Source organism: Eptatretus burgeri, chromosome 11, assembly GCF_056783735.1.
Source record: "Eptatretus burgeri isolate ZD-2024b chromosome 11, Ebu_testis_v1, whole genome shotgun sequence".
In the NCBI taxonomy this organism is placed as follows: Eukaryota; Metazoa; Chordata; class Myxini; order Myxiniformes; family Myxinidae; genus Eptatretus; species Eptatretus burgeri.
This window is the reverse complement of record NC_140971.1, coordinates 14827841-14853917: the sequence shown is the minus strand read 5'-3', so window position 1 is coordinate 14853917 and position 26077 is coordinate 14827841. Positions and strand designations below refer to the sequence as shown.

General features: G+C 43.6%; 1 protein-coding gene across 7 annotated transcripts in view; it reads right to left on the bottom strand.

Annotated features, from left to right (window-relative positions):
* LOC147016548 (palmitoyltransferase ZDHHC1-like) overlaps nt 1–26077 on the bottom strand; it is a 129978-nt gene that overhangs the window by 81264 nt on the left and 22637 nt on the right. For 4 of the 7 annotated variants that reach the window (XM_085845285.1, XM_085845286.1, XM_085845291.1 and 1 more), the window contains exons 3-9: nt 23942–24172; nt 17256–17434; nt 16893–16994; nt 11298–11422; nt 10820–10975; nt 10392–10543; nt 526–596 (exon numbers count right to left, since the gene is read on the bottom strand). In XM_085845285.1, the coding sequence (XP_085701411.1) occupies nt 526–596; nt 10392–10543; nt 10820–10975; nt 11298–11422; nt 16893–16994; nt 17256–17434; nt 23942–24172 (1016 nt within the window). The remainder of the gene's footprint in view (nt 1–525; nt 597–10391; nt 10544–10819; nt 10976–11297; nt 11423–16892; nt 16995–17255; nt 17435–23941; nt 24173–26077) is intronic. The other 3 variants (XM_085845289.1, XM_085845290.1, XM_085845287.1) reach the window with 2 other exon arrangements.

Here is a 26077-nt window from a genome sequence, read left to right as displayed (position 1 = left end):
GCACAGGGATCTCCCATAATTTGCCTGTAATAGACATGAATGACTGCCAAAACTGAATAATACGACCTGGTCACCAGATGAACATCGCAATTCGATAAGTTTATTTGGACATGTTGTTTGGATTCCAAAGTTACAAATATTTATACATTTTATTAACTGAAGGTTGACAAAGGAATGCTCATTACTCTGCAAAGCAAAGCAACAGTCAGACTTCTTTATGTTTACTTTGCCTTCGTGCTCTAACAAAATGCTAATGCCCAAAACGACAAATTAAAATAAAGACTAACGATTAGACTTTGGAAATATTTCTTTCACTTTAACCACCAATACACCCCCTTCCCTCCCCAATATTTATACATACAAATTACCCTGATCTAGCCCGACCCTAAATCGATGGTTCTTCACTTTAAATCAATTAAAGATATAAGAAATGACATTAACCAGCCATTGGTACCTTTTTGAATTATTAACACTTTGTCTGTGATAACTATATCACAGCACTGTATGAAAAATACTAATGCTCACTTTTCAATTTCACCAGCTGATGTTGAGTGAATTTCAGGATTTGCATTGTCCACATGCTCTTCGTACCCAGACTGAAAAAAAAGAAAAAAGAAAAAAAAAAGGCAAACATGTTTATCACGTACATTTTGTTTTATGGACAATTATTGACATCAGAAGAAGACTGCGAGCCAGTCGTGTTCGGAATGAATAGCACTGGCACCCATTAAAATGAGCAATTGCAATGCCCTGATGCACACTGGCGTGCTGGCACCACGCCCTGATGCACACTCACACACATCAAATGACCAGCATAGAAGAATCGGGTCTTAATCAGCATTGCCTCGATCCCTATTGCATTGCACATGACTAATATGGATGCATCGCATCCTGCTATCTAAATCTTACGAAGACGTCGCATGTGAAATTGCTCCAGACCCTTGATGTGTGAGTGGTTCAGTGTGCAAGCCATTCACCCATAATTACAGAGTTGCCAGTACAACAGCATGGTACATGTCTACTTAGGTTTGCATCCTAATACCCTGATCTTGCCAGGGACATTTTGTCAGTCTGCCAAAAGCACAACTATTATTGGCAAGGTGAGCACCGATTCCTCGTTGAGGGATGCATTCTGTGTCATTACGCTGCCAAGATAACTAAACCTCTCATCAACATACTGTATAATGAACACTCATCGGTCTTCACTAACACAGCAGTGCAAATAGCTCCTAGACATTGCTGCAAGTCATAACCTCTGTCTTCTTAAGACTTATCCTGAATCCAAACTGATGTGCTGCATTAAGAAAGCAATCAGCCTTGGTCTGAAATTCCTCCAAACTGTGTCATAAGCATGCAGTCAACAGCAAACGGCTGCTCATGGATCAGCAATTTCACAAACTTTGTTTTAGTCCTTAATCATCTGAGGTTGAAGACACCATCAATTCCAAGATGACAGACTTTAAAGGCCGCGTGTAGCATCAATAATTGAGTTGATAAAACCTTGTATCATGGACAAATTTTGGCAGTATGAGATCTACTTCAAACTCACAAAATGGTTCTAAATCAGAAAAGGGAAAATGGTGCATTGTCTCCCAATCTCTTCAATCTTCATGGTAAAAACATTTTTGGAAAAGCTCTTGATAGATCTAAAGGAACTGTTAAGATTGGTGAGCAAATTAAGTGAATTTTCACAAATTACATGACAATAATCTATAATAGTAAATGTCAATGTGTGTCAGTCAGTGTGTGTGTGTGCGTGTGCGTGTGCGTGTGCGTGTGCGTGTGTGTCCTCCACAACTCCAAAACCATAACTCTGCATTCATACTAAGGGAACTCCAAGGTGGTACACAAATGAAAACTGGGTGTTTGGGTTCATTAAATTACCAAATTTGAAGATAATTAACAGCCTAATTTAATGACCTTATCTCATTGAAACGTCTATATAAATGTAACATTGTTTTTCGCTGATAGCTACTCAAGGTTCTTGGGTTGTATACAGTACGAACTGTAGTCAGTAATCACACTGACTCCACTCAGCCAATTCCCGAAAATGTGTGTGTGTGTGTGTGTGTGTGTGTGTGTGTGTGTGTGTGTGTGTGTGTGTGTGTGTGTGTGTGTGTGTGTGTGTGTGTGTGTCCACATCTGTATATTTTCCCTTTTAAAGTTTTTTTTTTTTTTTTTCTCTCTCTCTCTCTCTCTCTCTCTCTCTCTCTCTCTCTCTCTCTCTCTCTCTCTCTCTCTCTCTCTCTCTCTCTCTCTCTCTCTCTCTCTCTCTCTCTCTCTCTCTCTCTCTCTCTCTCTCTCTCTCTCTCTCTCTCTCTCTCTCTCTCTCTCTCTCTCTCTCTCTCTCTCTCTCTCTCTCTCTCTCTCTCTCTCTCTCTCTCTCTCTCTCTCTCTCTCTCTCTCTCTCTCTCTCTCTCTCTCTCTCTCTCTCTCTCTCTCTATATATATATATATATATATATATATATATATATATATATATATATATATATATATATATATATATATATATATATATATATATATATATATATATATATATATATCTCCCCCCCCCCAGACGTATCCGGACATTGGTTATGTTTGGACGGTTTTTGTCTTCGTGCGGCATATGTCTCTGGAGATGTCCGGGAAGTGTTTATGTCAGGTCAGGTCAGGTATGGGAGCATGTGCCAGAACAGCGCGTCGCTGCGTCCACTTTCCGCCGGTACTTCAGGGGCCTCCGTCTGGCCATCCCCCAGGCAGATGCCAGGCCCATTCCCATCTCCTTGAGATGATGGTCAACCTGCTGCAACCATGAGGCACGTGGTCGGCCCACTGGCCTCCTCCACTCATGAGACTCCCTCGCTGAGAGAATCTGGTGAGCAGGATCAGCGTCAGGAAAACGAGCCACATGTCCATACAGCCGCAACTGACGCTCACGGACTATGCAGGTAATAAATCTCATCCGAGTCTCTCTCAGCAACCGCTCGTTGGACACAAAATCCGACCAGCGATAGCCAAGGATTCTCCGAAGAGACCTGGTACCAAAGGAATTAAGTCTCCGTCTCAGATCCTTGGTCAAAGTCCAAGTCTCGCACCCATAGAGCAAGACTGGAAGTACCAAGGACCTGAAGACTCGGACTTTCGTCCTCCCGCACAGGCACCGGCAGCGTCACACCCCATGATCCAGTGAATCCATGACTCCCCAGGCCCGACCCAGACGTCTATTGACCTCCGGCTCACAACCTGCGGAGACATGAATATCACTGCCAAGGTAAGTGAATCTATCCACGACCTCAACATCCTCACCACAAACAGACACAGACAGGACAGCAGCATCCAAGATGTCACCGAAAGCCTGGATCTTAGTTTTGACCCAAGAAATCCGTAATCCCAACGGCTCCGACTCCTCATTCAGCACCTCGAGGGCCCCCAAGAGGATGTCTAAAGTCTCCGCAAAGATGACTGCATCATCTGCAAAATCAAGGTCTGAGATCTTGACATTGCCAAACGATGCACCGCAACTTGATCTCTCCGACATCCTCCCAAAAATCCAGTCCATACAAGTGCTGAAAAGTGTGGGGGCAAGTACACATCCCTGACGGACTCCAGTAACAACTGGAAATAAGTCAGAGATGGTACCACCACACTTCACAGCACTCTCAGTACCAGAGTAGAGTTCAGACATCAGATCGATCAGTTTCGGTGGCACCCCACGAAGACCAAGAATCCTCCAGAGGACATCCCGATTCACTGAATCGAACGCTTTACAGAGATCAACATAGACTGCAAGCAGCCCCTGCCGAAACTCTCGTCTGCGTTCGGTGAGGACACGAAGTGCAAGGATACGGTCAATCGTTGACCTCTTTGGTGTAAAGCCTGACTGCTCTGGACGCTGGTGCTCAAGCAGATGGTGGCGAACCCTATCAAGAATTATCCGAGCAAAGACCTTGCCCGGCACTGAGAGCAGCGTCACCCCTCGGTAGTTGTTGCAGTCTTGGCGATCACCCTTCCCTTTCCAGAGAGGGACAACAAGGCCCCTCTTCCAGTCAGTTGGGATGATGCCTGTCTTCCAGGCAGAGCACAAAACTGCATGCAACGACACGAGTGCAGCATTTCCACCAGCCTTGAGAAGTTCAGCATGGATGCCACAGATCCCTGGAGCTTTTCCCCGTTTCAACTGGTTCACCGCAGCCCGTGTTTCCACAAGCGATGGTGGACCACAGTTGATTCGAGGGTCAGCAACAGGGATTGTAACACCCTTGACGTCCAACTCGACAGCTGGGGGATCAGCCTGGTACAACCGCTCAAAGTAACCGGCCCAGCGGACCTTCACTTCAGACTCCTCTGTCAAGAGCCTACCACTCTCTGCTCGAACTGCAGTGCTCCGAGGGTTGGGCTTGGATGAACGTAATGCGCGAATTCCCCTGTAAGCGGGACGAGAATCACCTGTCCACAGGTGATGCTCTACCCCCTCACAGATTCCTCGCACATAGGCCTCCTTGTCCACCCTCAGTGCACGTACAGTTTTACGCCTCAGCTCCCTGAACAGCTCAGCTCTGCCATTCTGCCTGGCCCTGCGACTCTGGTCAATGGTATCCAGTGTCCCTTGAGAGAAAAAAATCTTCTTTGCCCTGCGGTGAACTCCAAGGCATCCACCGGCAACATCAAGGATGGTGGTCTTGAAGGTGCTCCACAACTCTTCAGGACCCCCCAAAGCACCCAGACCCCCCAAGTGTCCACTCAGCCTGTTCGCAAACTCCTCAGCTACTCTCTCATCCCTGAGCTTGGCAACATCCAGCCTAGGCTGGGATGGTATCATTCTCCAGGATTTAAGGTGCAGCTTTAGAGTTGCTACAACAAGCCTGTGGTCAGTATTGAGGAACTGAGCACTCCGGTAGACCCTGCAGTTCTGGATCATCCTCCAACGACCGTCAATGAGGACATGGTCAATCTCCTTTGCCACACCGCCAGCGTTGGAATACCAAGTCCAGCGATGAGCTTGCGGGCGCTGAAACCATGAACCAGCCACCCTAAGTCCATGACTTCTTGCAAAGTCAAGGAACTTAGTGCTATTCTGGTTCATAGTTCCTGACCCATGGGGACCAACACACACCTCATAACCATCCCTATCAGTTCCAGTCGATGCATTGAAATCCCCCAAGACTAGAAGTGTATCTCATCTGGGGCACTGATCAACCACAGACTCGAGTGTGGCGTAGAATGTGTCCTTCACGGTGAGATCACTCGCCTCAGTCGGAGCATAAATAGAGACCAGGGAAATGACACCTAAGGAGTGGCGAATCCTTAATCTCATAATACGCTCGTTGACCGGTGTTACCTCAATTATCATTGGGGTCAGCTTATTGGACACAGCTACAGCAACTCCTTGGGTATGGTAACCATCAGAGCGACCAGACCAATAGTAGGTTTAACCACCCACCATTATCTCGCCGCAATCCGGTCTCCGAACCTCAGAGAGAGCTGCAATCCCGATGTCCAAACGCTTGAGCTCAGATGATAACAGAGACAGGTGATCATCCTCTCTTAGGGATAGGACATTCCAGGCACCCACCCGAAGGGACCGCCTCAGGTTAACCCAAGGAGACCGCCGTCTGGTGGACGACACCTCAGCACCACTCCGACACACTCTCCCGCAATCTGACCCAGGGATGTTACCCCGTGGTTTCCCTCCTATCAAAGATTGGGGGTCCCGAAGGCTTTGCCCCAATCCTGTCATCCGGTGAGCTGCCCTGCGAAGGGAAGCTGCACAGGAGGTACTCCCACGGAGTGGGTTTTCAGATTTTTTTGCGTTTTTGCATTTTGCGTAATGAAGGGTTTTACGGTGGCCGGAGTGCAAATCCTGCCACCAACCTCCTAATAAGAAGTAACCCAACTGCAGGAGGACGTCCGCAGACACAGTTGGGCACTAGATATGGATGGCCGTTGGCTCACAAGGAGCTCCTCCGCCCTTTGACAGGTTTTGTTTTTAATCCTGCTGGGTGTCCATATCCAAACACCCTCCTCACCAGAAAACCTGGTGGGGGAGACGGTTTAGTCGCCGACAACCCGACCATGGAACAGGTTAGTACAGGTTTACATGGTACCTGTAGCAGGTCACAGATCGAACCTGATCTGACTGCCTTTATCTCTGGCTATGTCCTGGCAGTGTTTGTCTCCGGACATGTCCGGACGATGTTTATCTCTGGGCAGTATTTATAGTATGACCGGTACAAAATGGATTTCAGAGATTATTTTGTTTCCATCTTCACTGCTATCCTACGCAGAATCATTTTGATGAGACAGTATGAATCGTAATTAACACTCCACCGCACGTCTGCCTTTCCTTCCTCTCAACTCTCGCTGCCTTCCCTTTCCCCACCCCTCCTCACTCCCCCCCTACTCTCTTTCCCCCTCCACCTCCTCACTCTCCCCCTCTCCCTTTCCCACCCCTCCCTCTCTCCCCCCTTTGGTTGTATTCTCGTCAGCAAAAGATGCGTCGTATTTGCTAGTACTAAATAATGGAGTTAAGTCAGTACAAGATATATTTCCACACAAATATAAATTATATATTACATCAAACAATTAAAAAAAAAAATTAAAATAAGATATATAATAGGTACCTATTGTTTCATAGGTACGTAGGATGTGGCTTGAGTGGGTCGAGGTAGGTGGAGAGACGAGAGTGGTGGAGTTATGGAGATGGAGCTAGAAGTGACCGCCTCATTGTCCGAGTGTGTGTGATTGACTTAAGTACATATCAGAGAGAAAAATAAATAAACTCAATCAGAGTTGAGGTTTTCTCATTTCGCTCGTCACGTGGTTGGACAGTAGTGAATCTGCCCGCTGAGAAGCCGTGATTTGAAAAAGGTTCCTGATCACTTGTTTTGCTTTTGCCGGAACACCTCGACCTCTCTACTCGTGTCCCTTACAGGACCGTATGGTGCACAAAAACACAACTTGGTGAGTAATCAAGCAACTTACAAATGATAATAAACAATTTTGTCGACGATGCAAAACTGATCGACGACAAACTGATAATAATGTCCCCTATTTGCCAACAACGTTAAAATGATAAGACGGAAATTTATATGATTTTAAAACTTCTCATTAATCGTCGTGATATTCCCAATCGCAACTGATGAGCAGAATCATGCTGGGTGTTGAGGAAAGAAATCAGACAAATAATAGAAAGCTTTGACTTGTGGTACTACAGAGGACTCTGAAGCATTGAATGGGTTGAAAGAAGAACAAACAAATCAATGGGTTTTACAACAGATAAGTGATGAGGAAAGATAATTGGAAACACGAGACATATTGAAACAAAATTAATTTGGACATGTTCAAGAAGACAAAGTGGAGAGATGGCGTGAAAACAACTGGCCTGAGCACGACATTCACAACAGGAAGATTACAATATCAAGTTGATTTGAATGTAATTGTCGTATTGCTACAGCAAGGTTCGTCCACTTGAAAGATCTGAACCAAGAAGACACCTTGCATCCTTGGTGAGTGGATGCATCGTACATATTTCATTAGCCTCATCTTACTCATCCGAACAGCCATTTCCCTTTTAAGAAAGTCCACTTCACCCCTCTTACAAGATAATATCCTCCTGCAGTGAATCGTGATTGTTTCCCTGCTGTAAGTTGTATTAAATTCTCCTCTCATATAAAATAACTACACTCACAATCCCACAACAACTCACATGTGGCACAGTTACAAATCACCTTCAAAACTACAATTGATAATCCCACTTAGTAAGGAGGAGGATATTGGGACCATACTCTGTGCAGAGCGTTGCTGCTGCTTAAGCAGTCTCCTTGGCTATTGGGCACAATCCTCGCCACTCTGACACAGGATACCAGCATGATGGCATTCATTGTGCCGACCTCGGAAGGATGACAGGTCAAGTTAACCCCACCTGGTATTAATTCAACAGCTGAGCAGGATTTGAACTCAGGACCCTCGGATCCAAAGCCTGCCACCCTAACCATTAAGCCAACAACAGGCACTTAGTAAGATTTCTACCAAATTACAATTTTACAAATTGGGGCACTCACTACCCCCATTCATTATCTTTGAACTATCTATACTAGTGTTTCTCAACCATTTTTATCCCACACCCCACCTTGATTTTCAAAATAATCGTATGCCCCACCATGATTGGAGACACTACAATATATACAACATATGTATTCAAAAGGCACAGCTATGAAAGCGATCATATATTGATTCATTAATTCTGAATCCTCATGCCCCACCAAAATATTGCCACGCCCCACCTTGAGAAACACTGATCTATATGATTCGAGAGATGTTTGTCGGTCTGTGTGTGTATCGTTATTTTTCTCAGAGATGACAAAAAGGATATTCGTCAAACTTTCATGGGATCATCAGTGAGTACCAAGGAGTGTTTTAGGCCAATTTTTTTTTTAATTCTGATTTAAAAAAAAACAGTTGGATATGTTTTTTTCTTTCAAATCACTCTATAGGCCTAAGCCTTTGTAACTTTGTGAAAGGTAATATTAAATGATCCCTGACCCCATTCCTTAATGGGTATTGGGAAGCATTTTAGGCCTCCACAAAAATAGAAAAATAAAAACCAATGTCATCCGCAGGGTGACCCGTATCTTGACAAAAGGTGACCACGTGTGACTTCTTTAAGGTCACACTGAGGTGAACAGAGCTGATATCCACCAGGAGCGACTCCTTGAGGAATATCTGCCTACGAGAGATTCCGATGAGAATCGTTCTTCAGAGTAACCATGAAAAATATGCTTTTGCCTCATAACATCACCAAATGACGTCATAATGTCTCAAGCTTGACATATCTAGAAAGCACTCATCGAGGTGTTCAATTTGAGGTACTACACGATATGGTTCCTGAAACTTGAAAATTTGACCTTGGGGTCAAATATGTTTGACCTGAGGCGCTAACCATGAAGGTCAAGGCCAATCGCCACCAAAAATTAATCAGCTGAGCGCCAGACCATGAACTATACTCCCATGAAGTTTGAAGACGATCCGATCAAAATTACTCAAAAAATAAGGGTTTCGTCGACTCCCCTGATTTGCGACAAAGTGACCTTGACCTTTGACCTTCAAAATTTTATGTGCTGAAAGGGACCTCTATAGTCCTCTGATATGTGAAGTTACAAAAATTTCCAATGATAACTGTGCTCTGCAGAGTGATTTATACATGATTACAGACCAAAAACAAACAAAAAAAAACAACAAAAAAAAACATATGAAGGTCAAGGCCAATCGCCACCAAAAATTAATCAGCTGAGCGCCAGACCATTAACTATATTCCCATGAAGTTTGAAGACGATCCGATCAAAATTACTCAAAAAATAAGGGTTTCGTCGACTCCCCTGATTTGCGACAAAGTGACCTTGACCTTTGACCTTGACCTTCAAAATTTTGTGCACTGAAAGGGACCTCTATAAGACTCTGATATGCGAAGTTACAAAAATTTCCAATGATGACTGTGCTCTGCAGAATTTTTATACGTGATTACAGACAAACAAACAAACAAACAAAAAAACAAACAAAAAAAAAAAAACATACAAGCTGACTAACATATCTTGCAAAAACTTCGTTTTGGCAAGATAAAAACATACAAGCTGACTAACATATCTTGCAAAAACTTCGTTTTGGCAAGATAAAAACAAAACAAAATTTGATTTTTTCAAAGTGCCAAAAGGATTAGAATAACAACGGGCGACGCTAGGTACCCCTGCGAGTTCATAATAAAACCCTTAATCCTTATAGCATAACCAGAATGATGAAATAGACCCTATCTTTATGTCGCATCGAGCAGCAATAACACTCTTTTCAATGTCAATGCAAAGTTTCATGGTCATCTCAAATGGGCGCTAGGCTGATAGTCCTGCTAAACCTATGGTTTAATGATTTAACATGTCCGCTAAAAAATACTGTTAATCTAACCCAAACTTATAATTTATGATTTCAGAGATCTGCTCGCAATAGTAATCGTTTGTAAAGATTTAAAAAAAATAAAAAACATGGATGATCCTGAATCTTTAGGAGCTCTGGAGTACTATTGGAATCGAGCTACCAAGTGTCTCATTATACTGCATCATGTGATCCAAGCCTGCCTTAATATGGGCAATGTAGAGCATCAAACTTCGCACTATGAATACACTAATCCAAAACAGGACGCACAGGGGAGTTGGGTGAAGAAGAAGAGAAGATCAGGAAGAAGAGGAAGAAAAGCTGACACATACATGGCACGTTTGGAAACCTTGTTACTTACCTTTAGAAATAACTAATCACCAGATGCATAGAGTACATTTAACATTTCAAAAGATACATGTGTACATTTGAATTGTTAAAGAATGCTTGGTGCATGGGAAAAATTGTTTTATGAGAGAAATCACCTCTACAGTGACGGGCTGTTGTTGAGAGTCAGTCTGTCTATTCCCACCCATGCTGGACTCCATTGCTTCTAACTTCTGCCTCTGCCATACGATGTATTCATAAGTACTCATATGTTTCCCCACTGCGGTGGCAGGGCGGCATGCACAGAAACCTGGGGAAGCAGGACAGGATCAGGTTGGCCTAGGAAAATCCTTTTTAAAAAAAATCACCTAATTTGCATTAATAAATCAAGCCTGCAAAAAAGGAACTAGTTTATTATTTGAACCATGAAGAAGCAGGCTAAACATCACTGGGGAGAAGAGGCTAGGAAGATGGAAGAGTGACAACCTTTGTTAGAACAAGAAAGCATGATTAAATGAGCAAATCAATTTGCTCATTTTAGAAAGTAGTAGAATAATACAGAGAGTAAGTTTATCTTCGGACTCACGCAGATAGATATGGAAGCAGAGAAGATGCAGCAACATTGTGGTACATAGCAGGCTAAGAAGAGTAGTTCCTCCCACAATTGCGACCAATGATGGACCCGTGGTGTGCACCGAGGCAAAAGGAAGGAACAGAAGCCAAGTGTCTGAATCATTGACACCTTTACACAGTCAAAACAGTGAATTGATGAGGGGTGGGGGAAGGTTCGGCCTCATAACAAAAGCAATGGATTCGAAAAGTGCAGGTATATACGAATAGGTACCCTTTTTTCAATCAGAAGTTCAGTTCCATACAGGTTTTCCACAAATATCATGAGGTACTTGTCAGCTACCAGGTAACTTAACAAAACATGATGCCAAATCACGCATGTCATCACAAATACAATTTCCCAACAATGGTTCAGAAGACAAGTTTGAGAATTTTTATTCCTCAAATTTGGCAGTTTTACAAGGCCCAAATAGCTAATTCTGCTTGAAACTCACGGCTAAAGTGGGGGTCTGTGCGCAGAATATGTGGTTCCCGAAAGTATTGAATAAAAATGTAGAGTAGTACAGCAAGCAAGAAGAGCAAGGTAAGCAGTGCTGAGGTCACTGTGTTGATGAACAACCTTGTGTGGAACAAAGAAAACAAGTATTGACAAGAGACTTCAATATAGCCTTTTCACACTCATAATGTTAGTAGCAAAGGTACCTGGCATTACCAAGCATCCAAGTTGCATCCATTGGACAACCACATCTAAGCACATATTTAGAGACAAGCATTTTATTCATCAAGCTTCAAAATATTGAACAGAAATAGCAAAAAAAAAAAAATTGAGCATATTATTGTCATGCTTTTGGGTAGACAATATTGATCGTTTGTCCATCAAGGGCCAGAAAATATTTCGATAATAAATGCTATTTATTCGACTTTTTGTTTTTTGATATTAGCAATGAATTATCATCACGTCATCCGGTTGATCCTGAGAACTTTAATGAAAGGGGGACAATTCGAATTTGGCCCATACATGCGTAAGATGAGTCTCCCGTCCTGTCTATTGATGGTCTTTGGTATCAGAGTAGATACCGGACAAAGTAATGAGACTGGTTGGTTTGCCACAATGGAGAAATAACCCAAATAATAACACCAAGGAGAAATCTGAGAAAAAAAATAAATAAATAAATTCAAATACATAAATTTTAGAAATTTATTTGGAAAATATTTCATGGAAAACTTAAGCCTAACCATAACCACCCCCCCCCCCCCGCCCCCGAGTATACCCTGAAAATTTGTTGGCAATCAGCCCAAGGGTCACAGAGTAGCTACCGGATAATAAAGACATACACATAGTTGGCTTGCTTAAGCCGCTGTCACACCTTGACGTTTTAGCCAGCGTATGGCAACGTATCAAAATGTATATAAAACGCTGGCGTACGCTGAACTATTGAAGGTTTTTTTTAATTTTTGGGCGTATAATAACATGTTGGACGTATGCATAACGTATTAGTAACGTACACAGAACGTTTTAATCACATATAGATAACTTATACCAACGAATGCTGAGCGTGTTGTCGGCGTTCACAACCTATGCCCAACGATAGTCTAACTTATGCATTGCGCGCGGCAGCATATCGCCGACGATCACGTGGTGTAGGCTTTTAATAGGCTGCGGCTCGACGATTCAAATCATAACCGCACTAGACATCGAAGTGTCAAGCCGCTGTCACACCTTGACGTTTTAGCCAGCGTATGCCGACATATGAAAAATTTGCCGAACCAAGCTGGCACACGTCGAATACGTTATGGGTAAGTTTTGTATACGTTAAGAGCACGCTGGCATACGTCGTAGTATGCTGGCATACGTCAATAAATTTTCAGCATGTTGAAAATTTATCGACGTACTTAACGTATGACACACATTCCACATACGCTGGCATAAGTTGTAGGCACGCTACGCGATCGTTGACACAGGTCGACACACGTTACTTGTACGTTACTCATAAGTCGAAACACGTCAATGTAATGGTGAGCATCAGTGTTCCAGACTCCCTGGTTTTTTTTTATTCGGTATGAAGGTTATGATGTAAATCGTTGAGCGGCAGCCTTTTAATTATATTATATTATAACCGCACTAGAAATCGAAGTGTCAACATGACCGTCATACCGAAGAAAAAAAAATTAAAAAACCAGGGAGTCTGGAACAATGACGCTAACCATTACATTGACGCGTTTCGACTTATGAGTAACGTACAAGTAACGTGTGTCGACGTGTTTCAACGATCGCGTAACGTGCCTACAACACGTTACTCATAGGTTAGAAATAAGTTTCGGGTACGCTAAACATTACCTCGACGCGTTTCGACTTATGAGTAACTTACAAGTAACGTGTGTCGACGTGTATCAACGATCGCGTAACGTGCCTACAACTTATGGCCAGCATTATGCAGAACGTGTGAGTCATATGCTGGCATACGTTGGGAAATTTCAAGCATGGAAAATTTGTCTAAAAGCTCGGCGAACTACGACGTTTGCCAGCATACTACTACGTATGCCAGCGTTCTACGACGTATGCCAGCATGCTCTTAACGTATTCGACGTGTGCCGGCATTTTAGCCCAATTTTGCACACGTCAGGCATACGTTGGCTAAATTGTCAAGGTGTGACAGGGCTTTTCGCCAAGGTAACCTGCAAACCAAAGTACAAGCATCCCCTTTGGCATGAAGGTACTTTATGGCACGAGAAAACATTTAAGAAATGGAAACACACTGAGTCTACCCATGTTCAGCCTCATTTGCATAAATTCAAAGTGGCGTTACAGGAAGGATTGCAGTTGTTTGACTGGCATTATATGTTGCCTAATAGATCCAGTCATTGCTGCTGAGATTGTCATGGAGACTAAGCTCATGAGCATGTTCCATCCACTGGTAACCATCTTGTACGGTCCTCTTCAAGGCTGGTGTCACTGATTTCAGCCAGCGGTTAACTTCCAATTCTGGCACATAGATCACCTCGTCTGTAGGCAGTGGAACTTCTTCCATAGCTGTGAACAACTATGGGAGAACACCAATCCCCTTCTTTCTCATGACCACATTGGATGTCAGGATTGTCAGGGGTGGGAAAATGCAGAACAGATTGGCATGCTCCATGCAAGCTTGTCCCGCTAGTCGATGTTTGTGAGTTATGGTTGATGTTGCCAGATGCATGTGCTGTAAATATGCCACGAAGGGCTTGCTTTGGAACAACAATGTTACTCCTCTCATAGAACTTGAGAATGGAGTTTGCAAGATTAGTTGATATGATCCTCAAGCACAAGTAAGAGATGCAAAAACCATGCTCATATATGGAATCAACAAGACTTTCCTTTCTCGTGTTGGAATGCATCGTGATGGTGATATGACAAGTGGATTCTCACAGTCACGGATATGGTGTGTTATGCAGTTTCACTGAGTTGTACATGATGAGCTGTGAGATAGACAGTGCTGCAGCAGCTACTGAAGCCAGAGCTGGAGGAGCTTGCCTCTTCACAATACCTGGATTGTCGAGCAAAATCTGCTGGAAGGACAGAAGCATGGTTGGCATTGACTTTACTTCATACTCAGGTGAAAAGGATCCTGTGAAATTAAACTTAGTGCATAGCATATGTTGTCGCAGTTTCTTAGCTGCTTTGATCAAGATCAACGCCTCAGTGTCACAATCATCTGACATCTCCTGTAGAGCCTGGCTGACATAATTGTCAAATGCTGAATCAGTGTGGTTTGATGGACATGTGACTTCAATAGGATCTGGAACTGCAGCTGTCACTTTTTGACAGAGTTGAGTGGTGTGAACATAGTTGTCCATGCCCAGGGAGAGAAGGTGAGATGAATACAAGTGAACAAGCTCTGCCATATTTAAAACTGTCCCAGTGCCACATTGGGATTCAATATAGTCAACCAAGTCAGAAAATGCTTGTACTTGAGGAATCTAGTTTGGTGGTTATCATCAGCCTCAGTAGATTCAATACTTGCAGCCTGTCGGTAAAGCTTCACAAGGCTATTTGGATGATTCACAGCACCTATGGCTATAATGCCACCAGCGGAGAGCTTCCCAATCAGTCTGTTTTCAATTATTGCAGAAGATCTTCTTACCTTGGCATCGAGGCCAAATGTCACAGCCTTCCTTTGGCTCTGCCCACAAGTTTTATCACATAGCAAGCAGAGTGCTTTTCCTCCCGGCACTTCTTATTCTGTACTTTGGCGACACACACCACTACCCTGAGACAGACCTGGATTACTGACTCTGCATGTCTTGATAGGGCCAGTGTGACCACTCCTTGGCTTTTTTTCACAAGATCTTGGCTATTCGTTGTTCACCTTGGCATCTTGGTTTTCTATAGGTGTTCTTGGCGTATAGGTTTTCTATTATCATCGCTTTTCCGAAACTTTGTGAATTCTTGGCTTTTTTCATTGGCTCACCTTGGCATTTATGAAAATGAGGAGTGGTCACACTGGACAGGGCTAGCGTTCACAGGTGTATTCTTCTTCTTCAATTGAGCTCGTTTCACCTTTTGATTGTCTACCTGGTTTTTACATCCTTTGTGCCAGATCACATTATTAGCCTTCAGAAGATTGACAATATCACAAATATCACCACAACCAAGATCCTCTACCACTACATCTTTGCGTAATTCACAGAGGTGTTTCAATTTCTGGATATTGACAATGAGCATTCTCAAAGTATAGTCCAATTGTTTGGGATGCTATTTCAGTCATAGGTTGTGAAATGGGTGACTAGAGATTCTGAGTTTGTGGATTGGCAAAGGAAGTGAAGCTCCCAATTCCTAGTGTCCATGGGTGCACTCAAATGCACTGAATTCATTTTACCTACTGTTGTTCCAGCTCATGTTTCATACCTGAAATACAAAAACAAGTTCAGAAAAGTTAGTTGACTGACTAAGCCATCCCAAATGCACTAAAACCTGCAAATCATAGTGCAAACATCTCGAAATGACTTTGACATTTGCTCTGTGCTGTGACCTTGAACTCAGAGCTGAAACCCTCCTCTTCCATTGGATAGTCCATCATCAAAAACATACATATAGAGTCTAAAATCATGAATAGAACTGATTTCAAATCTGATATATGGCTAAATTAGTGTGGTGCTGACTGGTTAAAAAACAGCCATTTTTACAGCCATTTTTCCCTGCTGAGCAGGAGTTAGCTTTTTCTTGAGACAATGTTTTATGGATGCCCTTCCTGACGCCAACCCTGGTCGCCTCTTACGACACACAGGAATCACTGGCTGGTTGAGGCGGCCATTTTGAATTTTTGCAAAGGAGGCTGAAAACGGGTAGACTCAGCATTCCTCCATTTCTTAAATGTTTTCTCGGATCATAAAGCACCTTCATGCCAAAGGGGATGTTTGTACTATGATTTGCAGGTTTTAGTAAATTTGGGATGACTTGGCAAGCCAACTAACACTTCCACTTTAATTTACTTGATGATGATGATGACTATGATGATGATCTTGACTATGATGATGATAAAACAATATGCGCATTAATGCTACACACTGGTGTTCTAAGGAGCTAAATAGACATCGAGGAATGGAGAGTCGATACTTTAACTACTTGGCCATCATTCACGCATTCCACGCAGCTCACTGAGAGGGGTCGGGCTGACTTCTCAACCAGGGTGGTGAAAGGAAATATCATCACGTTACCAAATTGCCACATGTTGCCGAGGGACGTGTTTTATGGGTTATGAAGCCATGAAATGGTCGATGTGCCTTCATCTTTCCTTCAAAAATGTAATGATGCAAATCACTGAAAACAATTCCACTCCTTCCCTTCCGACATTATGGATAGCATATTTTACACAAAATGAAAACAAATCACTCAACCCTTGTGAACATTATGATCTTGTGAGATCATGGCAATACTCAATACGTGAAGAAACGCAAGTAATTTACATGTAATTCGAAAAACAAGCTCGCATTCAAAAAAACTATGCAAAAATGCTCTGTTGCAATCTCGGATTGCCTCATTGGCCTTGCCGGCTGGGTCAGCTTGGATGCTAATTGTGTGATACAAACAGGCTTGATTGTGCGGTAACACTTACCAGTAATTTCTCTGTCCAACACAATTGTTGAGCCACTTGCAGTGGTGGTCAAAGCTGGCAATGCACTTGTTGCAGTTGCTACAGTGCTTGGACTTTGCTCCACTGGTGTGAAAATTGAATATATGTGTATAAAATGCAACAATCAGTAAGACTCTGGTGCGAATAAAAGCATTTTTAACCAGACAAAAAAAAAACTGGAAAAAAAAGGAAGCAACACCAATTTGTATTGTTAAAAACAATACACATGTTTATGACATTTCAAATTGCTCTCCGAGGCTGAATAAGTGTTCTCCTTGTCAGGTTTCATCTCTCAAGGAAACATAAACAATCAAAAGGATGGCATTTGCCACAGTAGGTACTCACACATCAACACTGCATAGATGGCAGTGCAAGTTCTCAATGACATGCTTGTGCTTGCTTCGGTCAAATGCAGGAATAGGGTTCCGATAGCTCTTTTTGATGCGGACGTTCAAATCGGCTGGGTCCACCGAGATGGTGGCAATATGCACCACAGCATGGTAACACATTGCCAGACTGATGCACTGATGTTTAGCAATGCACAAAATGTCAAGGTCCATTAACAACAGGATGGCAATGAAACAGCGGCAATAATATTTTATAAATCTTCCTCCCTCCCCATTCGTATGAATGGGCACATGTTCTTCTGCTCTTCGCCAGACGATCTATTCTTCCTTCACTATTTGTATAAAATGTTCCCTGACAATACCACTTTCATAGATCTCATTCTCACATCAAATTTTCCATTTTACCATGCCCAGTACGATTTATTTAATTATCTAGTAAATGGAATTCTACATATTTTTTCCCTTTCTCCCCCTCTTAAACTTTGAAAACTATGTGGGCTGACAGGATGGCCTAAAGGTATGCACACCCTTCTGAGCCATCTAACCGGGGTTCGAATACCGGCCCAGCTATAAACTGTCTCAATATAAATATATATTGCCATATAAATCCTGGTGTCTCGCAGGCAGAGCGAGGTATCAATGTATGTGCTGTCTCTCAGATGGATGTTAAACGATGTGAGTGGCATCATCCCGTCTGCCAGCATTAGTTGGTGTATGTTAAAGATGCCACGTGTCCTTTGTTTTGAGTATGCGAGCCATCACCAGCATCCTGGCCAAATTCCAAATTCCTGCAATAACCTACCAGCAATGATGCAACCAACAGCAATGATCTAATTCAATTTTGGTGAAGATCCAAATCCAGATCTGGATGCGAGAATTGTTAAATTTTTATAAATGATCATTATTAATTTTTACAAGTCATTATTTTTAATTTTCTATAAGTGATTCAGAGGAGGGGCCAAAAACGATAAGGTGAGGTCAGGTATGGGAGCATGTGTCGGAGCAGTGCATCGCCACATCCACTTTTCACAGGTACTCCAGGGGCCTTCATCTGGCCATCCCCCAAGCAGATGCCTGGCCCATCCCCATCTCCTCAAAATGCCGATCAACCTGCTGCAACCATGAAGCATGTGGTCGGCCCGATGGCCTACAATTACAAGGCTCTCTCGCAAAGAGAATCTGCTGAGCAGGATCAGTGTGAGGAAAACGAGCCACATTTCCACACAGCTGCAGCTGACACTCACAGACTACACTGGTAACAAATCTGATCTGAGTCTTTCTCAGCAAATGTTTGTTGGACACAAAGTCTGACCAGTGATAGCCAAGGATTCTACAAAGAAACTTGGTCCCGAAGTCTTTGTCTCAGATCCTTAATCCGAGTCCAAGTCTCACATCAGTCGAGCAACAATGGAAACACCAAGGACTTAAAGACTCTGACATTCGTCCTCCTCCATAATACCGAGAGCGCCAGACCCCATGATCCAGTGAATCCAAGACGTCTAACGACCTTTCGCTCACAACATGCGGAGACATGGATATCACTGCTAAGGTAAGTGAATCTCTCTGTGACCTCAACATCCTCACCACAGACAGGTAGACAAGATAGCAGCATCCAAGATGTCATTGAAAGCATGGATCTTAGTTTTGACCAAGGAAACCCGTAATCCTAGCGGCTCCAACAACTCATTGAGCAACCCGAGGCCCCCCAAAAGGATATCGAGTCTCCGCAAAGATGACTGCATCATCTGTGAAATCACGGTCAGAGATCATGACATTCCCAAATGATGCACCGCAGCTTTATCTCTCCGACATCCTCCCCAGAATCCAGTTCATAAAAGTGCTGAAAAGTGGGAGGGAAGGGGGGGGGAACGGGACAGTACACATCCCAGAACTACAATAACTGGAATAAGTCAAAGATGGAACCACCACCACGACACCTCACAGCACTCCACTCTCAGTACCAGAGTCTTGTTCAGAAATCAGATTGATCAGTTTTGGTGGACCCCCACAAAGAGTGAAAATCCTCCAGAGGGCATGCCAATTCACTGAACTGAATTCTTTGCAAAGATCAACATAGGCTGCAAGCAGCCTCTGCTGAAACTCTCTCCTGCGTTCGGTGAGGAGTCGAAGAGCAAGGATACGGTCAACTGTTGACCACTTTGGTGTAAAGCCTGACTGTTCTGGGCGCTGGTGCTCAAGCAGATGATGGCGAACCCTATCAAGAATTATCCAAGCAAAGACCTTTCCCGGCACTGAGAACAACGTCACCCCTCGTTGGTTGTTTCAGTCCTGGTGATCACCCTTCCCTTTCCAGAGAGGGACAACAAGGCCTCTTTTCCAGTCAGTTAGGAAGATGCCTGTGTTCCAGGCAGAGCACAGAACTACATGTAACGACATGAGTACAGCATTTCCACCAGCCTTGAGAAGTTCAGCATGGATGCCACAGATCCCAGGAGCTTTAGCCCATTTCAACCGGTTCACCGCAGTCTGCGTTTCCACAAACGACGATGGAACACAGTTGATTGGAGGGTCACCAATAGGGATAACTAACGAAACAGCTGGTGGGTTAGCCGACTCCAGCCAAAGTAACTGGCCCAGTGGGCCTTCACTTCAGACACCTGTCAAGAGCTCACCACCCTTCGCACTAACTGCAGTACACTGAGGGACAGGCTTGGAGGAACGCAATGCACGGATTCCTCTGTAAGTAGGATGAGAATCATTTGACCACAGGTAATGCTCTACCTCTTCACAGATTCCTCACACATAGGCATTCTTGTCTGCCCTCATCGGACATAGGGTTTTCTGCCTCAGGTTCCTGAACAGATCAGTTCTGCCAATAAACTTAGCTCTGCGACTATGATCAATGTTATCCAGTATCCTTTGGGAGACAAAATTCCTCTTCACCTGATGGTGGGTTCCAAGACACCCACTTGCTCCATCAACGATGGTAGTTTTGAAGGCACGCTACAACTCTTCAGGATCTCCCAAAACACCCAGACCCCCCCTCCCCAGATCTCCATTCAAACAAGCTGCTCACAAACTCCTCAGCTGATCTCTCATCCTTGAGTTTGCCAACATCCAGCTTCGGCTGAGATGGTACCATTCTCTTCGATTAGAGCCGCAGCTTCGGAGATGCTGCAACAAGCCTGTAGTCAGTAATGAAGAACTGAACACTTTGATGGATCTTGCAGTTCTGGATCATCCTCCTACAACCATTAACGAGCACATGGTAAATCTCCTTTGCTACACCACCAGCGTTGGAATGCCAGGTCCAGCGATGAGGCTGTGGGCTGTGAAACCATGACCCAGCCACCCTAAGTCTACAACGTCTTGAGAAGTTAAGGAACATAGTACTATTCTGGTTCACAGTTCCAGACCCATGGGGACCAACACATGTCTCATCACCATCCATATCAGTGCCAATTGATGCAATGAAATCCCCCAAGACTAGAAGAGTATCTCGCCTGGGGAACTGATCAACCACACACTCGAGCACGGCATTAAATATCTCCTTCACATTGAGATCACTTGCTTCAATCGGAGCATATACAGAGACCAGGGAATTGAAACCCAAGGAGTGATGAATCCTTACTCTCATAATATGCTTGTTGACTCGTTTTACCTCGATTATCATGGGAGTCAGTTGTTGGCCACAGCTACAGCAACTGCTTGGGCATGGTAAACATCAGTGACCAGATCAGCAGTAGGTGTGACCACCCACCATCATTTCACCACGATCCAGTCTCTGAACCGAGAGAGTGCTGCAATACTGAAGTTCAAATGCTGGAGCTCAGATAATAGCAGAGACAGGTGATCATCTTCTCTTGGGGATAGGTCATTCCAGGCACCCACCCGAAGGGACCGCCTCAGGTTAACCCGAGGAGACCGCTGTCTGTTGGACGACACCTCAGCTCCACCCGGAAACACACCACCGCAACCTGGCCCAGGAAGGTTACCCCGTGGTTTTCCTCCGATCATCAAAGAACGCGGGCCCCGTAGGCTTTGCTCCAATCCCGTCATCTGGTGAGCTACCCTGTGAAGAGCAGCTGAACAGGAGGTACTCCCACAAAGTGGGTTTTTCTTAGTTTTAACTGTGTTCTGTATGTTGCAGAATGAAGTGTTTTACGGTAGCCGGAGTGCAAATCCTGCCACCAACCTCCTAGGAAAGGTTATCCAACTGCCGGATGACATCCGCAGACACAGTTGGGCACTGGATATGGATAGCCGTTAGCTCACAAGGAGCTCCTCTGCCCTTTGACAGGTTTTTATTTTTAATCCTGCTGGGTGTCCATATCGTACACCCACCTTACCAGGAAACCTAATGGGGGAGACCGTTTAGTTGCCGACTCCCCGACCATGAAACAGGTTAGTACAGGTTTACATGATACCCGTAGCATGTCACAGACATGATCTGAGAGAGACTCAGATGAGATTTGTTACCTGTACAGCATGATGTTTCAAAAAATTGTGGACGAGTTGTGACAAAACTTAGTGAATGAGTTAATTAGGTGACAAGAAAAAGCCAATTCTATTTTGGTTTAAGTTGGGATCCAGATCCAGCGTATCAGTGGGATACAAAACGTAAATTGTTCAGCCTGGTGGCGGTTTGCACTCTACAGAGTGCCATTCTAATTTTTCACGTCGTCATTTCATCTGTTTATATACTTTGGGAAGGTATTATACCATTATTCTTTTGCACTTTCCCCTTTTCTGTTTCTATTTTTCTTTGTATACAAAGTCAAGAATCGGAGAAGAACGACAACACAGAACAGAACAGAATGGAGTTGAAAGTTGAGGGGGAAAAAACAACAGCAGGGCAGATTCACTCAGGCTGACTGGCAGGTACAGCAAGCTGCCATCTTACTTTAGGACATGTCTACTATGTCTGTCACCCCTGATAAATCAACCTGGGAATTCTTCCACAGAAACGTGCTCTCTCCTATGCACAGATCCATCTCATCTCGTCTTCAGTTATCATACCCTTCTTCCTGCTCATGGTACACTGAATCCTGTGATAAGGCGGTTGCCATGAAAGAACTTGCCTTCTCTCCGCGCAAGGTAAATCGATTGAAGGAAACCTTAGATCATTCCACGTAGCTGACAATCAGTGCATGTCCATTTTTAGGAGAGTCAGAAAACATCTGTCCAAACTCAAGATTGAACTTTCAAACGTATCATCCTTCTCAAAAAAACTGGTGGCACCTTGTTAAGCCTGTCACTGGACTATGCTCCCCTTCCATCCATTCCCTCATTTGAAAAGGCACCGCGGCCGACTCCGCTCATGTGAACGCGAAGTGTCTTAATTCTGTATTTGCTTCAAAATCTTGGCTCCAACCCTTCAAGGTGGAGATCAGGGCCATATCTCTCAATATGTTTCAATCATTTGATGCAGTTTAGCACACCGTCTTGCTCTCCAAACTCTCTACTTATGGTATCCATGCTCAAATCCACAAAAGGCTTAACGACTTCCTCTACTCTCATAGGCAATGCATGCCTCTCAATGGAATCCTCCCATCTCCTTTCCATGTCAAGGCTGGAGTGCCCCAGGGCAGTGGTCTGGGCCCTGTCATATTCCTGATATTCATCAGCAATCTCTCTGACTATGGAAAATCCTTTTTATCTCTTTGCTGATGCTCCACCCTCTGCCACTGCATCTGTCATCCTTCAGATAGGCAGCCAGCTGTTGGGACTCAATCTATTGGGCCTCACCATAAACCATGATCTTTGTTGGGCAAATCAGATATCTAAGCTGGCCTCCAATGCTAGCTGCCAACTTATCATCCTCCATCATGCAAAGTTTTTCCTTTGCACATCAGAACTTTCATCTCCTCACAAAGCTGTCATAACAGCTTGATGGCCTACTGCTCTCCCCTTTGGACTAGTTCCTCTGCCTCACCTTGCTCAGCTGGATGCCATGCTCACTGAAGCCATTAAAATCATCGCTATTTCCCACGAATATGCTGAGTCTCTGGGCCTATCAGTTTCACTTTGCAGACAGGTCAATGGTCTCTGTATTCCACCACTTCCTTTCTAGTCTTGCACTCTCTGACACCTCCCACCACCCTCAGGATTCTGCATGGCACACATGGTGGACAAGTAACCCTCTTCTGGTGAATTTCCCAAAACCCGGTCTCACTGCTCATTTTCACTCATTTGTTCCTCTGTTTTTTTCCCCCCACCTGTGGAAGCAACTTTCTCAGCCTGTTGAATCATATCACTCCCTCAAGAGCTTCAAGACAGCCGTTTGCCTCCACCTCAGGTCATCCCCATCCACAACCATGATCTTTTCGGCCATAATTAACCCTTTCTAAGCCCTCCTCTTTGTGGGTTTTGAAAAAAAATTTCCACCTCTTTGATTGACATTGAGAGCTGTCTCCCTCTTGGTCACCCACTGTGTCCCCCCGCTCCCCCTTGCTTTAATTCTTCCCCATATCCCTTATTCCTTGATGTCTTCCTCTATTTTGTCTCTCTACCCAGCTGTTTATGTGTTTCTCCCACCCCTCCTACTTTCTAATCTTCGTTTCCTTCTGTTGCATCCTGGTCTGTTCTGTGTTCTTGCTTCTCCATGAGCTTCGGCTTTGTATATAAAAAAAACACCAATAAAAAAGTATGCTCAACATGAAAACATATCAGCAAAGACTGCTATAAAAGGTGGGAAGCATATCAAATCGTAGAATAGGATACAATGTAACCTGCTGGCTTCCACTGATATGGCAGTAGAGGAACAAATATTCCAAAAGCGATGACAACAAAATAAAAGAAAACAAGCCAGGCAAGTATTTGGAATGGATGCAAAGGCCATGACCAGCCATTGATGCGTGAATGGCGAGTTGATTGTGCAGAATCATTATCGCACTCTTGCTCACCCTCCTCTGGCTCAGTACGATTTTCACAATGACCAATGCAGCACTGCATCTGTCGGCCAGAAAACAGACGATCTTTACATGAACATTTCTAAGGAAACACGACGACACAGCAATAAGCCGTTCAGCTGCATAATGCGCATCACATTCATGTGATTGAACGATATCGTCACATGATCAGGAGTCACAACCAAGCACAGGTCGCAGTCGGTGACAACCACCAAAAGACGATAACCACAGCTGAAGTCACAAAGCTGGGTTGCATTTCAAATTACAAGCTATTTAACCAAATATGATGGAAATATGACTCGTGCCACAATCTCGGGAATGGAAAACTATTTACAACTTGTAAACTTCAACTAAATTACCCAGATTATCTTAAATCGATCCTAAACTAGAAACACACAAAAGCAAGGGTTCACAAAATTGTCAGCACGATCTCGGATTCTGAAACCGGTCACAATATGAATGCCGGGTTTCCAAGAGGGTCCTCGTTTCGAAGGGGAAAATTGATCCTCGTGGAACAGTTAAGAGATCAAAACATCCCTCTCATTTATCTGCTCCCTTTTTGTCATCATTGATAATCATCAAATAGTCCATATTATTACCCGCAATAATTCTCCAAACAGAATATTTTTATTACCTCCGCCAATGAGGGTGAAGGAGGGTATGTTTTCACCCCCCCTCTGTCTGTCGGTCTGTCTGTGTGCTGGGTATCTCAAAAAGTTGTGTACAGATCCGGATGAAATGTTGTGGACAGCTTCGGTGTGTGATGTGGACGGACCGATTAGATTTTGGTGAAGATCCAGAACCAGCTACTAAAATTTTAAAAGTGATTCTTCACCATTGAGAGATAGGGCCAAAAACTCTATATAGAACGATATCTCAAAAAGTTGTGGACGGATTCGGACGAAACTTGGTGGACACGTTGGGGGTGTGACAAGGAAGAAGTGATTCAATTTTGGTGAAGATCCGAATCCGATCACTTTTTTTTAGTGATTCTTCACCATTGAGAGGTGGGGCTAAGCTGACATTTAGCACAATATCTCAAAAGCTTTGGACGGATTTGGATGAAACTCGGTGGACATGTTGGGTGCTTGATCACGACGAATTTATTCGATTTTGGTGAAGATCCGAATACGGATCTGGATACGAGAAATATATCATTTTAAAGTGGTTCTTCACCATTGAGAGATCGGACAAAAAAACGATATATGGCATGATATTTCAAAAATGTATTGGGCCCGATATATTCTCGTGGATCAGGCATTGCATGGTGGAGGTATGTGCTCTACCGAGTGCCCTTCGACCTTGCATTAAATTTACTGACAAGTTTCAACTTTCTCGAATTCTCTCCTTTCATTATGACTTCTATATTAATCACATCAACATTTCTGTCAAATCCTCTTCAAACTCCTGCCTTTCCTTTTGATATGTATCGTTCAGGACTATTAATATCATCTTCCTCATCATAAACAGCTCTCACAACCCTCAAGTCATCGCTCCATATGATATCAAACATACATTCATCTCAATTCAATGATATTCTTGTATCCATAATTGGTTTTCATAACGTGAAACAAATAAAATTTGAATCTCTGAAAGATATATATTTTTTTATCAACTTTAGAACCTCATCATAACTTAAACCTACAAATGCAGATTTCATTAAAATGTGATCAACATCAGTATAATGCCAGTCCATTATTGAAAAATGTACCAATTTTTATGTTGGGGAACATGTTTATTAAAATACTGAACACCTTTCTCTTGTAGGTATCCTTGAACACAAAAATGACAATTCTCTTGAAGCTTAACACCCCCTTCTTTCCAGTGTTCTTCCTGCCATTTACGTATCAGAAAATATTGATGCGTTTCAGAAGTGCAGTACTGCATATGAAACATGAATATGATGACATGAAATACCTCCCCATCTTCCTGTGTCGAAATGAGTTTG